This window comes from Macrotis lagotis, chromosome X (genome assembly GCF_037893015.1).
Source record: "Macrotis lagotis isolate mMagLag1 chromosome X, bilby.v1.9.chrom.fasta, whole genome shotgun sequence".
NCBI classification, from domain to species: Eukaryota; Metazoa; Chordata; class Mammalia; order Peramelemorphia; family Peramelidae; genus Macrotis; species Macrotis lagotis.
In genome coordinates, this window is record NC_133666.1 from 669,218,357 (window position 1) to 669,235,970 (window position 17,614).

A 17,614-nucleotide genomic window follows, 5' to 3' on the forward strand; every position below is an offset into this window, starting at 1 on the left:
CAAAGGATTTAATCTTGGAGGCTATGGGGAAGCTTTGAAAATCATGGCACCATGCAATCTCAGAAGTCAAAATGAAAGATTTCTCAAATGCCAAAGGAAGATAATGTATGATTAAGGCATGCTTCCAATGATATCATTTGAACAAAAAGTGGCATTAAGGAATATTTTCAAAGACAACCAAAAGTCAATGTATCAGTAAATATACCAAAAGTGAGAAATGTGGACAGCAATATGCACCAAAAGTTGCCACACTATATCATTTGACCCAGTTATGCCACTATTAAAAAATATAGCAGCTCTTTTCAGTCACCAGAAATTGGAAATGAAAGGGGTGTTTTATTGGGGAACGGCTAAACAAATTGTGATGCACATTTGAATGCAGCAGTGTTGTGCACAACATGAGATAGTTCTTCTTAACCTTTCATTCCCCTTGTTCCCCATCTATGTAGAGAACATTTTTTTCTTATGAAGATATAACAGAACCACTTTAAGACTTTGTAACTATATTCCTTGTATGATCCCTTTATGTTGATAAGATTAAGTAGGAGCCTATTAGAAGACACTTTATCCTTCAGTTCTGTATTTGTCCATGTTTACCTTTCTTTAGTATCATAAAATGTTATTTATCTGAATGTCAAAGTTTCTGCACAGTTCTGGTCTTTTCAACAGGAATGCTTGTAAGTCTTCTATTTCTTTTAAGATCTATTCTTCCCCCCCTTTTCTCCCACAGGATTATATTCCCTTTTGCTACATTATTTTTGATACTTTGTCTTCTGGAATATATTACAAGCTCTTTGTTCCTTTTAAAAGATGGCTGCTACATCATGTATTATCACGATTGTCTCTTTTGTACTTGAACTTTCTTTTCCGTTGCTTACACCTTTTCTTAGACTTGGAAGAACTGAATTTAGACTATAATTAAAGTTTTCACTTGGCGGTGTCTTTCAGAAAGTGATCAGTGGGGAGCAGCTAGGTGGCACCATTGGCCCTGGAGTCAGGAGGACCTGAGTTCAAATAGAGCCTCAGAAACTTAATTAAGTAGATGTGTGGCCTTGGGCAAGTCATTTTACTTTCAAAAACCTTAAAAAAAGCCATTAGTGGATTTCCCCCCACTTTTTCCAAGATCCTTAAGAGATCTGGGCAGCTTTAAGAATTCTTGAAATTTACAATCTAATGCCTTCTTTGGTCATAGCATTCAAGTAATCTGAATTAATGCTTTTCTCTGTGGTCTGTGAGATCTCTTCCATTTTCCTCTTTTTTCTAGTCTTTTCACTTTTATCCTTTTTTTATCCAATTTTGTTATGAACTATTGGGTGTCATATGATTTACTCTAGTTTTCAGGGAGTTTGCTATTTTAGCAAGGTTTTGTTGTATCTCTTATGCTAAACCATTGACCTTATTTTCAATTCTTCCATAATTTTTTTTCTTCTCTAATTGTATTGAAAGCACTTTCAACTTAAACCTTATCCATGTGGACATTTTAGCTGAATTTCTTGTATTTTTCTATGAGGCTCTCTTTTGGAATCATCTCCTGCTGGGTGGATGTCTTGAGCATCCCTGTCACCACAACTTCGATTCTAGGATTCTTTTTTTGACTTCTTTGCTCATGTTGCCAATGCACTTGCTTTCTGATCACCTTGGGCCAGGCTCTGGGTATGTGCAGAGGGAAAGTCTGGTGAAGTCTTTTGAATTCCACAAGTGTCACACTGTTCCAGGTTGCCACAGAGACGCTGCAGGCCGGGGACCTACAAGCTCCCAAAGCTTCCGTTTCATTCATTTATTCCGACTTCGGCAAGGCCATGGGGGTCAGCGGGCGGATCCGAACTCAGGTCCCCCCGGCTCGGGCCCCCGCGCGCCCCACGCGCTCGCACTCACCTCCGGGCCTCCCGCCCCCCGTACTCGGCGCCCCGAGCCCCGCGCTCGGTCGGACCCCGTCTCGGACCCCGGGTCCGCCCCGGCTCTGCCCCCTCCTCCCCCCGGGCCCCCTTCGCCGCAGTCGCTTCCCGTTCCCGGAAGCCTCCGGCTCCGCTGTCCCGGGCGCGCCTGCGCGGGCCGCGCGGAGGGCGGGATCGCCGCAGCCTCAGAACCAATCCCGGCGGGCAGTGCGAACAATGGGCGCCCGGATGCCTTCCCGCCCCACCCTCTGCCCCTGCCCCGGGAAGAACCACAAGTCCCGGCATGCCCGGCGTCCGAGCCCTCTCCTCTCCGGCACTCGGCGCACCGCGGCCTTCTGGGAGTTGTAGTCCGGCCGGCTCATTTAGACAGGCCGCTTCGAAGCGGGCCGTTCCGGGAAACCGTCCGCTCTCGCCCGTCGCCCCGCCCCTTCTCCCGTCTCTCCTAGAGCGCCAAGATGGCGGCCGAGGTGGACTTCGGCGATCGGGAGCTGTTCGAGGCTTTCGGCGGCGACGACGAGGCGCCCGGGGAGCCCGTTCACGTCCGCTTCGGGACGGAGCAGGGCGCGGCGGAGACGGAGGCCGGGGCGGCCGAGGAGGACGAGACGCGGCCGGAGGAGGCCGCCACGAACGGCGTCGAGGACGAGGAGCTGCGCGAGCGGCTGCGGCGCTACGAGGAGACCATCGAGGAGCTCCGCGCCGAGAATATCCTTCCGGCCGCGGGGGCGGCGGGCCCGGGGCGCCGCTGACGTCAGGCCCGCTCCCCTTCCCGCCCGGAGCCCCCGGGGCCGCGCCGCGCGGGAGGGAGGGGCCGGGGGCGCGCCTGGCCTAAGCGCGCGCCCGCGGCTTGGGGGCGCGGGGGCGCGCCGGGGCTCGGGCTGGGTGGAAGCTGCCCTTGGCCTTGGGTCCCCTCCCCACTCCGGCGTGGGTCGCGCTGGTGCTGCTGCTTCCCGAGGTTGTGAGGGGCTGGAGGCCTGCACAGGGGCTGGCAGAATCCAGGGGTTCACAAGGGCAGTCTGGGGAGAGGGCACTTGTCTGGGCATCCCCAGTGACCAGGACGGGGAGACGCCACAGCTCTGGGAGCACACAGAGATCCAGCTGTTTTTCTACGGGACTGGAAACTTAATGAGGACATCCTTGATTTAATTAATACGTTTTCTGCAGCAGTTTGCCCACAAGTTGTCAGTTGTGTTTATTTAGTGCCTTCTCTGCCAAGGGCTTTAAGGGCCAAACAGCATTTTATATCGGATCCTGGAAGTCATAGGGAACCATGGGAGTTGTGAAATAAGCGGGGATCACATGGTTAGATCCATCCTTTAGAAAAGTCACTTCGGCAGCCTAATGGGAGAGTGGGTTCCACTGGGGAAAGACTGGAGGCAGAGAGATCCATTAGAAGAGTTTTTCTTGTGGTACGGGTAGGAATAGAGAAGGGGAACAAAACCAAGCCCTGGGAGGGTGGATGTGAGAAGATGGGAATATGGAATATGGGAAGAATGGGAGTGAGGAGCTGAGGAAACTAGGAAGATGGTGATGACCCGGACATTGAAGTCAAATGTCTGAATGATGTGAAAGCAGGGAGAAGAGAGAATTCCCAAGCTGTGTGGCCTAAGGTCCTCAGCTGAGAGTATAGGGGAGCAGAGGTCCTGGGCAGGCTTGGAGAGAGGTGACAAAGTTCACCACAGCTTCTAGTTGGTGGGATAGCAAGTCCCATAGGAAATGTGAAAAGAAAGCCCTTGTATGGTGAGTGCCCAGGGAAAACCAAGGAACATACCGAGAGTGAACCCGGTCAGCACAGACTGGATGTCCTCCAGCTTCAGTCAGTAGACTGTGACTTGGAGTAAGAATGGACTGCTGGGAGGAGTGATCCTCCAGCTTATAGAAAGGCCCAAGGTCCCCCAGAAGGTCAGTCTTCTGTTCCTATGGGCCAGACAGCTGGGCTCTACTCTAGCTCTTCAGAGGTTCATTGACTTGCTCCTTTTTTGCAGCAGTAAGATAAATCAAGGAACAAGAAAAGATCTTTAAAACACTGTGCTAGGAACTGTGCTGACTTTGGAGGTCCTGCTGTTAGCAAACCAGACCCCACCTCTGCCCTCCATTTCTGAATGAGGAAAGAGGTGGGGAAGGGCACAGGGAAGTCAGGGGGGTGGTTTGGAAATGGCCAGAAAGACTCAGGAGGGCAAACTGTTTGTCAGGGCCCTTGGACCCAGAGATGTAGGTGGAGAATGTAGGAGATGAGGCCTGGAAGTGACTTGTTGGCTGGCGGTGTGATGACCTCATACTCAACCACTGCATCCACCTGGGCTGAAGATGGGCTGATGCCCTGGGATTGAGTGAGATCACCTGCTATCTGCTGGTCTGTAGCTCCCTGGGAGTCTGGGGCTCCCATTCAGTTTGTACTTGATATGTTGATCCCCTGGGAAGCTGGCCAGCTTGGATCAGCAGGTGAAAGACAATCTGGCCCTTGCACCTCCAGCCCTGGCCACACTCACCTCCCACCTCTGGTCATCACATCCATTCTTCCTCCTTTTAGAATCTCTGACTTTCTCCAAGACTCCACTTGCTTCTCAGGAGTATTCTGCAGGCTTCCTCAATGCTGAGATGACCTTGGCTTTACTTTGTGCAGGCTTCGTATCTGCTTATAGGGATACCTTCTTTCCCTCAGTAGCTTGTCTTTCATTTTTGTCTTTGTTTTTGTCTTTTGTGCTTGGCCTGAGCCCTTGTTGATACTGTGATTAAGTGGGGCCATTCTGACTTGAGCTGAGAACTCTTGGGCCCCTGCCATTCAGGAGCTTGTGTTCCACTGAGGCCTTGGGATTTGTCTGTGGACTTAAATATATTCATGTCCCATGGTCTAATGTAGACGAGCAATAGGAGAGATCCATCTGCTCTAGAGAAATTCAGGAGGAAGAGAACATTCCCTTTTATGAATGAGTTGATGCCCTGGACTGGATAGTCCATGTCAGGTCAGCTACCTTTAAGTGATAGCCCCAAGAGTGTACTAAAGAAGGATTGGCAAAAAAGAGGAGTCAGGAAAGTGAAAGGCAGGACCCAGGCCAGGGCTCTGAGCAGCTGGAGGGTGGGATTTCAGGGAGCAAATGGCAGATGAGTTTGATCGAAGGTCCTCTCTTCAGTCTTTTAATTGAGGATTCTTTGTCTTTTTTATTTCTTTTTTCTTTATTGACTACTTGGGGGAGAGTTAAGGGACCTGGAAGCAAACAGTGACCATAGGAATATAATTTTGAGAGATACCTTTCTAACCAACACTGTTTCCTCCAGCTACCTTTTCCCTTCCCTGTTATATATTGTTTATCTTTTTTTTTTTAGATGTCAAATTGAGGGCAGGGACTCTCGTGTTTACTTATAGTGCTGCCCTTAGCACTTAGCATTCCTCCTGAAATAATGTCAGAAAGAAAGCTTTTTGTCTGTCCATTTGAACTGATCAATGCAGGGATCAGCATTGACTTAGGAAGACTCCTTGTGCAAATCTCTCTTTTTAGCAGAACAGTGGTGGTCAGTGGAACTTGAATGGAGCATGCATCATCAGATCTATCCAGTGTGTTGGATTGTTTTGCTTTTTACAAAGTAGGATTCTTAGGAGCAGAAGCTTATTGATAAATGACAGTGATGTATTAATAAAAACAGCAACAAAATTTGTTTTTAAAAAAATCATAGAACAAAACATTCTTGCTGTGTTTTTGTTTGTATGGGAAGAAACAGTACTTTTCACGTAAATTCTTTTTTTATGGTCCTTTTTTTTCTTTATTCTCTTAGGGATACAGCCTTAGTGATGGTTGGTCAAATGGTATGTACCGTTTTGGGTGGTTTTTTTTTTTTTAAAGATTTTATTTGTTTTGTGTTTTAGAATTTTTCCCCTAATTTTACTTCCCTCTCCCCACCCCCCACAGAAGGCAGTCTGTCAGTCTTTACATTGTTTTCATGGTGTGCATTGATCCAAATTGAATATGATGGGAGAGAAATCATATCCATAAGGATGAAACATAAAGTGAAGGGGAGGTAGCAAGATCAGACAATAAAATATCAGGTTTTTTTTTCTAAATTAAATGTAATCATCCTTGGTCTTAGTTCAAACTCCACAGTTCTTTCTCTGCATACAGATGATATTTTCCATCAGAGATAGCCCCAAATTGTCCCTGATTTTTGCACTGATTGAATGAGTAAGTCCAGCAAGATTGATCATCACCCCCCATGTTGCTGTTAGGGTGTACAGTGTTTTTCTGGTTCTGCTCATCTCAGCATCAGTTCATGGAAATCCTTCCAGGGTTCATTGAATTCCCAACCCTCCTGGTTTCTTAATGGAACAGTAGTGTTCCATGACATATATATACCACAATTTGTTCAGCCGTTCCCCAATTAAAGGACATATACTTGATCTCCAATTCTTTGCCACCACAAACAGGGCTGCTATGAATATTTTTGTACAAGTGATGTTTTTACCCTTTTTCATCATCTCTTAGAGGGCTAGGGGTTTGTGATGAATAGCAAAGAATAAACTCTTCCAGTAGATGTGTATGTGTGTGTACATATATATCAACTAAGTAAGAGGGGATGCGTTTTAAAGAATTCTTCCTGTTTGGAGAAGATTCTTGACTTGTGGAAGTGCATTTCTTGATTTTTAAAAAATCCTGAAAAGGGGTGGCTAGGTGGCACAGTGGATAGAGCACCAGCCCTGGAGTCATGAGTACCTGAGTTCAAATGCGGCCTCAGACACTTAATAATTACCTAGCCATGTGGCCTTGGGCAAGCCACTTAACCCCATTTGCCTTGCAAAATCCTAAAACATTAAAAAAAATGCTGAAGTGTGAGACGGGCAGCTGGGTGGTGTGGATAGAGCACCAGTCCTGGTGTCAGGAGGACCTGAGTTCAAATCCGGCCTCAGACACTTAGTAATTCCCTAGCTGTGTGGCTTTGGGTAAGCCACTTAACCCCATTGCCTTGCAAAACCTGGGAAAAAAAAAATGCTGAAGTGACTGGAATTTTTCTTCTGGTACATTTTCTAGGTTCTAATAACAGTTATTCTTCTTCTTAGGGTAGCTATGATGCCCTGGTCTGTTCTTTTTAAAATCATTATCTGGATTTGATTTTATTGAAAATAGACAGCACTCTCCTGTAGCACTTCAGTTCAGCTTTCCATATAATGTCTAATTCCCCAACACTGACCAAGCCTTTTCTGAGTGTGTTTTCTTTGTTCAGGCCATCTTCATCTTCTTTTCTCATTTGATTCTATCTGATTAGAGGTATGACTTAGAATATGTGTTGAAGGGGAATACCTCTCTCTTAACCCTGTGAGTAATTTTTGGATAGAATTAAGTTATGCTCAGGAATAGCTCAGCTAAACTGAAAGATGGAGGTTTTTGAGATTTAGTTTTTCAAAATCCTTAGAGCACTTTGTCCTCATCATCTTCTGCCTATCAGGATCCTTGGTGATAGATGATTAAGCTCCTCGGGGGCAAGGACTATCATTTTTCATCTTTTACTCCAGAACTTAATGTAGTTAAAGACTTGCTTATAGAAAAGGCTTTCAGTTGGGGTTTGAGGGGGCAGGGTAGTGGGAGCTGACTGTGTTGGCTGCAGTGATATCCAAAACTCTGGCTTAACATTTGTGGGTTTATGGTTCTACTAGTCCTGCAGATTGTAAAGATTTGATTTGTATTCCTTAACAAATAATTAACATCAAGAACTGAAAAGAAAACTCAGTGTTCTGTCTCGACCAAGGTATGAAATCATGGAATAAACCTTAATTTACACCGCTGTCCCTATGTTTCACATGAACAAGAATGACTTCTTAGAAATAATAGTGTTCTTTTTTTTAATTTTTATGCCCTTGTTTTTCAAACTTCCTAGAATTTTAGAAAAATCAGTAGAGTTGGGGTGAATTTGCCAGATTTTCTAATTCTTGTACCTTTACCTGTCTTCTTATATGTGTTAAATAATAGGAAAAATTTTACTGAATAAAATAGACAAGTCATACAGCTTAATGAGCAAAGGTTTTAATCTGAGCTTTATATCTCACCCAGCACCTTACCAGTTCTCATCTCTCAGTAAGTGCTTCATACATCTTTGTTGAATTTGGCTAATTTTAATTTAATTAAAATTGTGACCACCACCTCTGAAAGGAATTCAAAGGCATACAAGATGTAAACAGCTCAAGAGAGAGGGAGCACTGTGTAATGGGAAGTAAAGAAGTATTCCTGGAAGATCACTTTGTCTCTGGGCTTCTTAGTAAAATGAGGATGATAAATGTACACTCCCAACCTCCAAAGATTTATAAAAGTTGTTGAATTTCTTCCTTTGAATCTTGGGTCTAAAGACTTGCAACAGGGCCAGGTGGGTAATACAGTGGATAGAACACCAACCCTGAAGTCAGAAGGACTTGAGTTCAGTCTGGCCTTAGACACTTAATACTTCCTTAGTTGTTTGACTTGGGGCAAGTCTTTTAACCCCGTTGCCTTGCAAAATAAAAAAAAAACTTGCAATAGCATGATTTAGCACGTCAGCTATATTTAAAAGTTAAAAAAATTCTAAGATTTTTAGAAGCATTTGATGTGACTCTTAGTGTTGAAGTTCCTATTATATACAGTGATTGATACAGATAGACTTCTGTTGCATAGAGCAATATTTCCTTTCTAATTTTTCTAAGTTTTAGAAAACTACAGGTCTAATTATAATATGAATTCCAGATCATAAAAATTTTATTTATCTTTTTTTTAGTTTTTTTTTTTGCAAGGCAAACAGGGTTAAGTGGCTTGCCCAAGGCCACACGGCTAGGTAATTATTAAGTGTCTGAGACCGGATTTGAACCCAGGTACTCCTGACTCCAGGGCCGGTGCTTTATCCACTACGCCACCTAGCCGCCCCCCAAATTTTATTATCTTTCACAAGAAGTTTTATAATAATTTTTTTGATGTGATTTTAAAATAATCTAACTTATGAGGGAGAGCAGTTGGTTGGGGTTGTTGTGAAAGAGTGTTCTGGATTGATGTCCTTTCCCTCAGCTCTGATCCATTCCCAAGAGAACATATTTGCTGTCTGACAATAATACAGGATTTTGCCAAGTTCAAAATAAACATTTTTGCTAAGTTTGCAATTTATACCAATATTATTAGTACCCTATAAACAAATAAACCATTAAATTGGGAAGTAAAAAGTTAATAGGGTTTAATTTGTTGATTGTTACCTTGCCAGTCAAAAGATAATTAAAATAGTCATACTGACCTGAGTTTGGTTAACTCTGGTGAAACTCATTTTTCAAACTGATCAACTGAAATTATTTTGTTTATTTTAAAATATATTTTCTGTTTTAATATTTTATAATATCTTGGGGCTCCTTTTTTCCCCCTATTGTAATAGGCCTCTTGTTTTATATTGAAATCAGTGGGAAATAATTATATTTTTTCTTTCTTTAAGTCTATGGAGATTGTTTAAAATGAGGTCCTCAGATGTATAATATTATACTGTGGTTACTTACATACATAGAGTGTAGTTATATATGTTAACACATGTATCTGCTCTAAAAGTATGTTTTAATTTTTCTTTTAGTGGGATTTTGGTGAACAATTCTAAATTAGATGGACCCTTGCTTCAAATTTTATTAATAAACAATGTTATTTCAAAGTAAGTAGCTTTCAAAAACATCCTGAATTCATTCTGTTCATTGAGATTTCTGAATGTGCTGCTTTCATGATAAAGTATTTCTTTAGTCTCTGAAGATACTCTGGATGAGAAATTGCTTAGGTTAAATTGTACACTTTCTCCTTTAACACCATTTCCACCCCCTTTGTGAAATAATTTGTAAACTATTGAAAGTGGGATTATCTTGAAAAAAGTTGTTTATGAAAATAGTTAAACATGACTGTATATGTATAATCTATTTCAAATTACTCAGTGTCATGGGGAGGGAGATAGAAAAAGGTCAAACTTAAGAACTTTAGGGGCAGCTAGGTGGCCTAGTGGATAAAGCACCGGCCTTGGAGTCAGGAGTACCTGGGTTCAAATCCGGTCTCAGACACTCACACCTAGCCGTGTGGCTTTGGGCAAGCCACTTAACCCCATTTGCCTTGCTAAAACCTAAAAAAAAAAAAACCTTTAGAAAAAGAAGATTGTTGATGACTTTTGCATGTAATTGAAAAAATAAAATAATGTTGAAATGTTGTTGCCAAATCTTTAAACTTTAAACCATTAGTAAATATTTCCAGATTGATAGGTAGTTTTATGAAGCTCAGTTATTTGGCAACTCTTTTTAGAAAATGTGCGGAATATATATTTTGACTAAATGCTTAATCCTTGAGATATTGTTTTAATGTAATTTCTTCTCTTCCTCAGGCAGTATCATCAAGAAATTGAGGAATTTGTTTCTAATTTAGTAAAACGATATGAGAAGCAGAAGAAAGCTGATATTGAGAAGACTGCTTTTAATGTGCTGCCCCAGGTATATCTCATGTCAGAGCCTCTTTAAGTAGTATGTTCTGGTGATTCCAAATCCATTCTCCTTAGTATCATCCTGTGCTGTCTTTTTTTTTAAAATGATTTACTTTTTATTTTTTATTTTATTTTTTTTTTTTTAGGTTTTTGCAAGTCAATGGGGTTAAGTGGCTTGCCCGAGGCCACACGGCTAGGTAATTATTAAGTGTCTTGAGACCGGATTTGAACCCAGGTACTCCTGACTCTAGGGCCGGTGCTTTATCCAATGCGCCACCTAGCCATCCTGTGCTATCTCTATTAGAAGAGATCTGCCTATTTAGCTTCCAGCTTTTTATCGGACTGTCCTTTATAGATTAGGAAAATGGAGCCTATAAGAAAGAAAGGAGGCCTAAGATAAAGGAACTAGAAGGGGAAATAGGCATCCTAAATCAGGGACTTAGAAGGAGAAATGGAGATGTAGAAAGGAAAGAGATCCTCTTAAGATCAGGGTCCCAGAAGAGGAAAAGAGAGGGGCAGCTAGGTGGTCATATATTGAGTCAAAAACTTTGAATTGGGTCATATACATACAATTCAAAACACCCTTTCAACTCTTAATTTTATGATCTACTCAACTGATAACTTCGATCACAGGGGTTATACAACAGATCTCATTCCTTCCCTCCCCCATTTTAAAAAACTGTACCCAGCACATACTAACTAGCTCTCCATCTATCCCCTGGCTAACTTTCATAATCCCCCCCCAAAAAAAACCTCCATGGGACTGGCTTATTCTAGAACAACCTTACCTGTTCCTGCTGTTGACTCCTGAAGTCCAGAATTAAGATTTTGTTTGTTTATTTCTTGCCTGTTAAAGTGGTGCTGTATTAAATAATCTTACTATACGGGGTGGCTAGGTGGCGCAGTGGATAAAGCACTGGCCCTGGAGTCAGGAGTACCTGAGTTCAAATCCAGTCTCAGACACTTAATAATTACCTAGCTGTGTGGCCTTGGGCGGCAAAAGCCTTAAAGAAAAAAAAAGGAAGCAATTTGTCATTTGCGTTGACTGCAGCTCATTGTGAAAATCAGTTATCATTGTATGGTTGGGATAAAAATTATGGTTATTTTAGGTTTAATCTGTAGTAAATGTATAGTGCTTGCTTAAACTTTTACTCAGACTATCTGATCCATTCAAATCAGTCTCCAAATTACCATCCATCAAAATAGAATTCAAATCTATTATTGTTTCATTAAAGACCATTGCACTTTATAAAAGACTTAATTTTTTCTTATTAATCTGTTGGTGCTCTCTCTTCTACACCAATATTCCTAAACATATGAATGAATAACATCTCAGAATATGATTGTGCATATTGAGTTTTACTCAGTGGTATGTTTTATATGACATAAGAAATATGTCTTCAGGGGTGGCTAGGTGGCGCAGTGGATAGAGCACTGCCCTGGAGTCAGGAGTACCTGAGCTCAAATCCAGCCTCAGACACTTAATAATTACCTAGCTATGTGCCTTTGGGCAAGCCACTTAACCTGACTTTCAAAAACCTAAAAAAAAAAAATGTCTTCTAACACTTGCATGTATCTAGTTAGTCTAGACGGGTCTTAAGAATAGTTCTCAGGAAAAGATCTGTTGGCTTTACTTGAATGGAAACTAAATTTTGTTTAGCTTTGTCTTAAGTGAGACATCATTACTTAAAATCAATAAGATTACAGTGTTCCGATGAGAGGGTTGGAGTTCCATTGTTTTCTATAGCATCCGACTGAGACAGGAGGATTTTATTCATTACTCTATGTCAAATTTTTTGTTAACTTTTATAAATATCAGTGTGAGAATTACGTGGACAATTTGTAGATAGCTATAAATGTTTTTCAAAGTAAGTCACTTTATATTTGTCATATTGTGAAAACTTAAGTCTGAATGAATCTGTTTACGTGTCTTGATTTCCAGAGTGAGGATGAAGTTGGTTATAGTTCAGTTGACAAAGAAGATGAAAGTTATAAAAAAATGAAGATACAGCAAGAAATCTTTTGAAACATGTTTGCTCATTTTTAGATGGCAAAATCACAAACCCACGCACAAAGAGGAATGGGATTGGGCTTCACATCTTTGATGTGGGGAATGGATGCAGTTTGAAAAACATGATTTTAAAGTTTGGGACTCTGAAATTCTTGTTCTGATGTCAGGTCCTTGTTCGCCAAACAGCTAGCATTCTAGCTTGCATGGGTGTTGACTTTAATTTATTGAAAAACACAAGTTTTTTTTGTAAATATCAGATCAGTGATACTGGTGTTAGTGTTGTTATCAGGTTAAAACCACTTCCATTAAACTTGACAGAACTATAGAAAGACAATATTTTTTAGTTAACAAGTTCTACTTTTCAAAAAATGTAAAGCTGCAGGTGGGGTAAAATCTCATACATGGATATTTCGTGTCCACTGTCTTGTGTACTTTTGTACTTAACCTTGTACAGTTATTTTCATCTCTTGAAACATGAAAGAAATGTTGTGTAGATGTTCTTTAGAAGATCTGGCCATTGGGCACATAGTCCAGCACAGAAAGCTGGATGGTGATGATAATAAAAGATGTTTTTCTCAAAACTGGTGTTACTTATAAGTTCCCTGAAATCCTTGTTTGAATTGTTTTATAGTTGCTGCAGCATTTTGGTAAACTGTATAAAATAAAATGAAGACCGTTTAGGGATTCCCTTCAATAGAATAGTTTCAACTACAACGTAGGGAATCCATAGTGAGTTTGAAAAATGTAAAAAAATTGGGGGAGGGGGTACCAGGACAAGCTGGATCCAAAACAGAAACTACTGTTTGCTGCTCTGGGGGGTTGGGAGGTTGTACAGCATCAATTAAATACTGTATGTTATTCAGGTTAATAGATTAATGCATTATTACAATAAAGTGCCTTAGAACAGAACAGTGTAACAGATGCACTTTGCTTCATCAGCCTGAGTTTGGATTTTTCATCCCTCTGACGTATCCAGCTTTGCAAATTATAGTTGCATTATTGAAAGACCTCTAGCTCTTAAAAAATGCTTTGTCATTAAATGGAATGAGGCATAACTCTGGCCTTTCTGTTTTTGTATTTGTTAGGCTGGCAGAGCATCATTATCAAAGGTTCCAAGTAACATGGATTTGGAGCTTTTTTGAGCTTTTTACTTCTATTAAATCCATCCAGTTCCTTTTTTTTTCTTTCCTTATTGCTGCCTGAAAGAAATCAATTATTAGGTGTATCTTTGCAACAGATTCCAAAAATGTTGCCCGTAATTTCAGTTTGTATCTGTTTGAAACCCAATTTTCCTATTGGCTTTCATGGTAACAGAGTTGGCTTGCCTTTGGAAAAGATATTAGCCACAGAATGGTAATAAAATCACACAATGAGGCAAAAAAGAAAAAATGGTGGTTTTTTTGGTAGTTATTAGTGGGACCCATGGTGATGATTCACCTGATACACTTAAGGGGAATAGTTTTAATAATCAGACTGCCGTTTAAGGGTATTTATTACATTTCAAGTGTTTCAAAACAAGATCCTATTTCTAACTACTTTGACAACTTGATATTGAGCTAGAGATAGTGACTTTCAAATAAACTAGTCTGGAAGAAAATTAAGCAATTTGAAAGGAATAGTAGGTACACATGTATTGAAGTGTTTTCTATGGTCAAAGTTGTTAAGATTCTTTTAAAAATTGTTATAGTAGTGGGTATGTAGTATGATTTAAGAGCTCAAGGTTCAAAAATGAACAAGACCACCTTTGGTGTAAATGGTAGAGCTACAACTTAACCCCAAGTCTTCTGATTAGAATAAGGTGCCTTCACACACATGCACACCCCAGTCTGCTGACATGCGAATATTTTTTAGTTGTCTCCTCAGGGAGAAGAGCAAACAAGATAGATATAATTTTTTCCCAGTTTCTCTCTTACAAGTTGGGGTTCACAATTTAAGAATACACAGGTGCCAGAGAAAGTTGCACTTTTAAATAGTGAACCATGTGGCTCATTTAATCAAAAATATCTTCACTATTAAGATTTCCCCCTCTACTTTTTGGGCTAGGAAAATTGGAATTTCCCTGGCAGTTGAGTGAAGTTTTTGTTCATGAATGTGTTTTTACTGTTTTTACTGTTCATAACCACTTATTTGGGAAAAAATGAAATAGACAAAAAACTGTGTCATATAATTTGGCCAGTAATTTGAAGATATTTTGGTCAACAAACTGAACCAGAATCAAATACAGTGGACAGCAAAATTAGCATTAATATAGTTGTTAATGACTATCAAGTTTTAATGCAGCACATTATGTTAAGTTCTAGGGCAAAAATAGATGGTTCCAGCTCAAGGAGCTTGCATTTTAATGACAGTTTGCTTGTATACATAGGATACATGTGCAAGGTAAATGGGAGATAATTTGACTGAAGCTGTTTGGGGTTTTTTAACTTTTCAATTTGACACTTTCCCCGCTAATCTTCCTTCCCTACCCCCACCTCCTACAGAAGGTAGTCTATAGTCCATAGTCCATGCTATACATTGATCCAAATTGAACGTGTTAGAAATCATATCGTTTAGGAGAAAAGTATGAGATAGCAAAACTACATAAGATAACGTTTGTTTTAAATTAGAGGCAATAGTCATTGGTCTTTGTTCAAATTCCTGCTTAAGTGAATTTCTGAGTCTATATTATGGGGAATTCACTTCCACCTCACAACCCCTCAAGCAGACAGAGTAGATGAGATTTCACACGGATTTAGAGTTGGGTATGACCAATCAGTCCATGTCTTAATGGCATTCTCCATTGCAGACAGCCCCAAATTCTCCCTGATCGATGCACAGATCAAATGAGCAAGTCCATTAAGATTGATCATCACAGGGGTGGCTAGGTGGCGGAGTGGATAAAACACCGGCCTTGGAGTCAGAAGTACCTGGGTTCAATTCCAGTCTCAGACCATTAATTATCTAGCTGTGTGGCCTTGGGCAAGCCACTTAACCCCGTTTGCCTTGCAAAAAAAAAAAACTAAAAAAAAATTGATCATCACCCCCATGTTGCTGTGATCTCAGCATCAGCAGACCATGGAGCTTGCTGCAAACTCAGGTCTCTGAAACCTGGTTTCTAATGGAACAGTAGTGTTCCACAACATACATATACCACAATTTGTTCAGCCTTTTCCCAATGATTGATACTCAATTTAATGAGAGTTTCAAAGGGAAGGAATTAGAAGAGGGGAAGACCAGGAAAGCACTTGAGCAAAAGGTAGGATTTAGCTGAGTGTGGAGAAAGTTGTAGTCCAATAATGGACGACCTGTGAAAATGAAAGTTTTAATGTGCAAAGGATTTTAAATTTGATCTTGGAGGCTATGGGGAATCTTTGAAAATCATGGCACCATGCAATCTCAGAAGTCAAAATGAAAGATTTCTCAAATGCCAAAGGAAGATAATGTATGATTAAGGCATGCTTCCAATGATATCATTTGAACAAAAAGTGGCATTAAAGAATATTTTCAAAGACAACCAAAAGTCAGTGTATCAGTAAATATACCAAAAGTGAGAAATGTGGACAGCAATATGCACCAAAAGTTGCCACACTTATCATTTGACCCAGTTATGCCACTATTAAAAAATATAGCAGCTCTTTTCAGTCACCAGAAATTGGAAATGAAAGGGGTGTTTTATTGGGGAACGGCTAAACAAATTGTGATGCACATTTGAATGCAGCAGTGTTGTGCACAACATGAGATAGTTCTTCTTAACCTTTCATTCCCTTTGTTCCCCATCTGTGTAGAGAACATTTTTTTCTTATGAAGACAAGAGAACCACTTTAAGACTTCGTAACTATATTCCCTGTATGATCCCTTGATGTTGATAAGATTCAGTAGGAGCCTATTAGAAGACACTTTATCCTTCAGTTCTGTATTATTTGTCCATGTCTACCTTAAGTATCATAAAATGTTATTTATCTGAATTTCGGAGTTTCTGCACAATCCAGATCTTTTCAACAGGAATGCTTGGAAGTCTTCTATTTATTTTAAGATCTATTCTTTCCCCTCTTCTCCTCCCACGGGATTATATTCACTTTTGCTACATTATTTTTGATACTTTGTGTTCTGGAATATATTACAAGCTCTTTGCTCCTTTTAAAAGATGCCTGCTACATCATGTATTATCACGATTGTCTCTTTTGTACTTGACTTTTCTTTTCTGTTGCTTACACCTTTTCTTAGACTTGGAAGAACTGAATTTTGAATATAATGAAAGTTTTCATTTGGCGGTTTCTTGCAGAAAGTGATCAGTGGGGAGCAGCTAGGTGGCACCATTGGCCCTGGAGTCAGGAGGACCTGAGTTCAAATAGAGCCTCAGAAACTTGACTTTCAAAAACCTTTAAAAAAAAAGCCATTAGTGGATTTTTTTCCACTTTTTCCAAGATCCTTAAGAGATCTGGGGAGATTTAGGAGTTCTTGAAATTTACAATCTAATGTCTTCTTTGATCATAAGCATTCAAGTAATCTGAATTAATATTTTTCTCTGTGGTCTGTGAGATCTCTTCCATTTTCCTCTACTTTTTTCTATTCTTTTGACTTTTATCCTTTTTTTATCCAATTTTATGAACTATTGGCTATCATATGATTTATTCTAGTTTTCAGTTGTTTCACTTTAGCAAGGTTTTGTTGTATCTCTTATGGTAAAGCATTGATTTTATTTTCAATTCTTCCACAATTTTTTTTTTCTCTAATTGTATTGAAAGCACTTTCAACTTAAACCTTATCCATGTGGACATTTTAGCTGAATTTCTTGTATTTTTCTATGAGGCTCTCTTTTGGAATCATCTCCTGCTGGGTGGATGTCTTGAGCATCCCTGTCACCACAACTTCGATTCTAGGATTCTTTTTTTGACTTCTTTGCTCATTTTGCCAATGCACTTGCTTTCTGATCACCTTGGGCCAGGCTCTGGGTATGTGCAGAGGGAAAGTCTGGTGAAGTCTTTTGAATTCCACAAGTGTCACACTGTTCCAGGTTGCCACAGAGACGCTGCAGGCTGGGGACCTACAAGCTCCCAAAGCTTCCGTTTCATTCATTTATTCCGACTTCGGCAAGGCCATGGGGGTCAGCGGGCGGATCCGAACTCAGGTCCCCCCGGCTCGGGCCCCCGCGCGCCCCACGCGCTCGCACTCACCTCCGGGCCTCCCGCCCCCCGTACTCGGCGCCCCGAGCCCCGCGCTCGGTCGGACCCCGTCTCGGACCCCGGGTCCGCCCCGGCTCTGCCCCCTCCTCCCCCCGGGCCCCCTTCGCCGCAGT

At 40.9% G+C, this 17,614-nt stretch overlaps 1 protein-coding gene across 1 annotated transcript; it reads left to right on the forward strand.

Annotated features, from left to right (window-relative positions):
- The first annotated feature begins 1,959 nt into the window (after nt 1–1,959).
- Nucleotides 1,960–12,920, forward strand: LOC141501508 (zinc finger CCHC domain-containing protein 8-like). The gene is made up of 5 exons (XM_074205515.1): nt 1,960–2,597; nt 7,583–7,625; nt 9,450–9,524; nt 10,233–10,338; nt 12,271–12,920. The coding sequence occupies exons 1-5, from the start codon at nt 2,351–2,353 to the stop codon at nt 12,352–12,354; spliced, it is 555 nt and encodes a 184-aa protein (XP_074061616.1). The 5' UTR covers nt 1,960–2,350; the 3' UTR covers nt 12,355–12,920.
- The last annotated feature ends 4,694 nt before the right edge of the window (nt 12,921–17,614 follow it).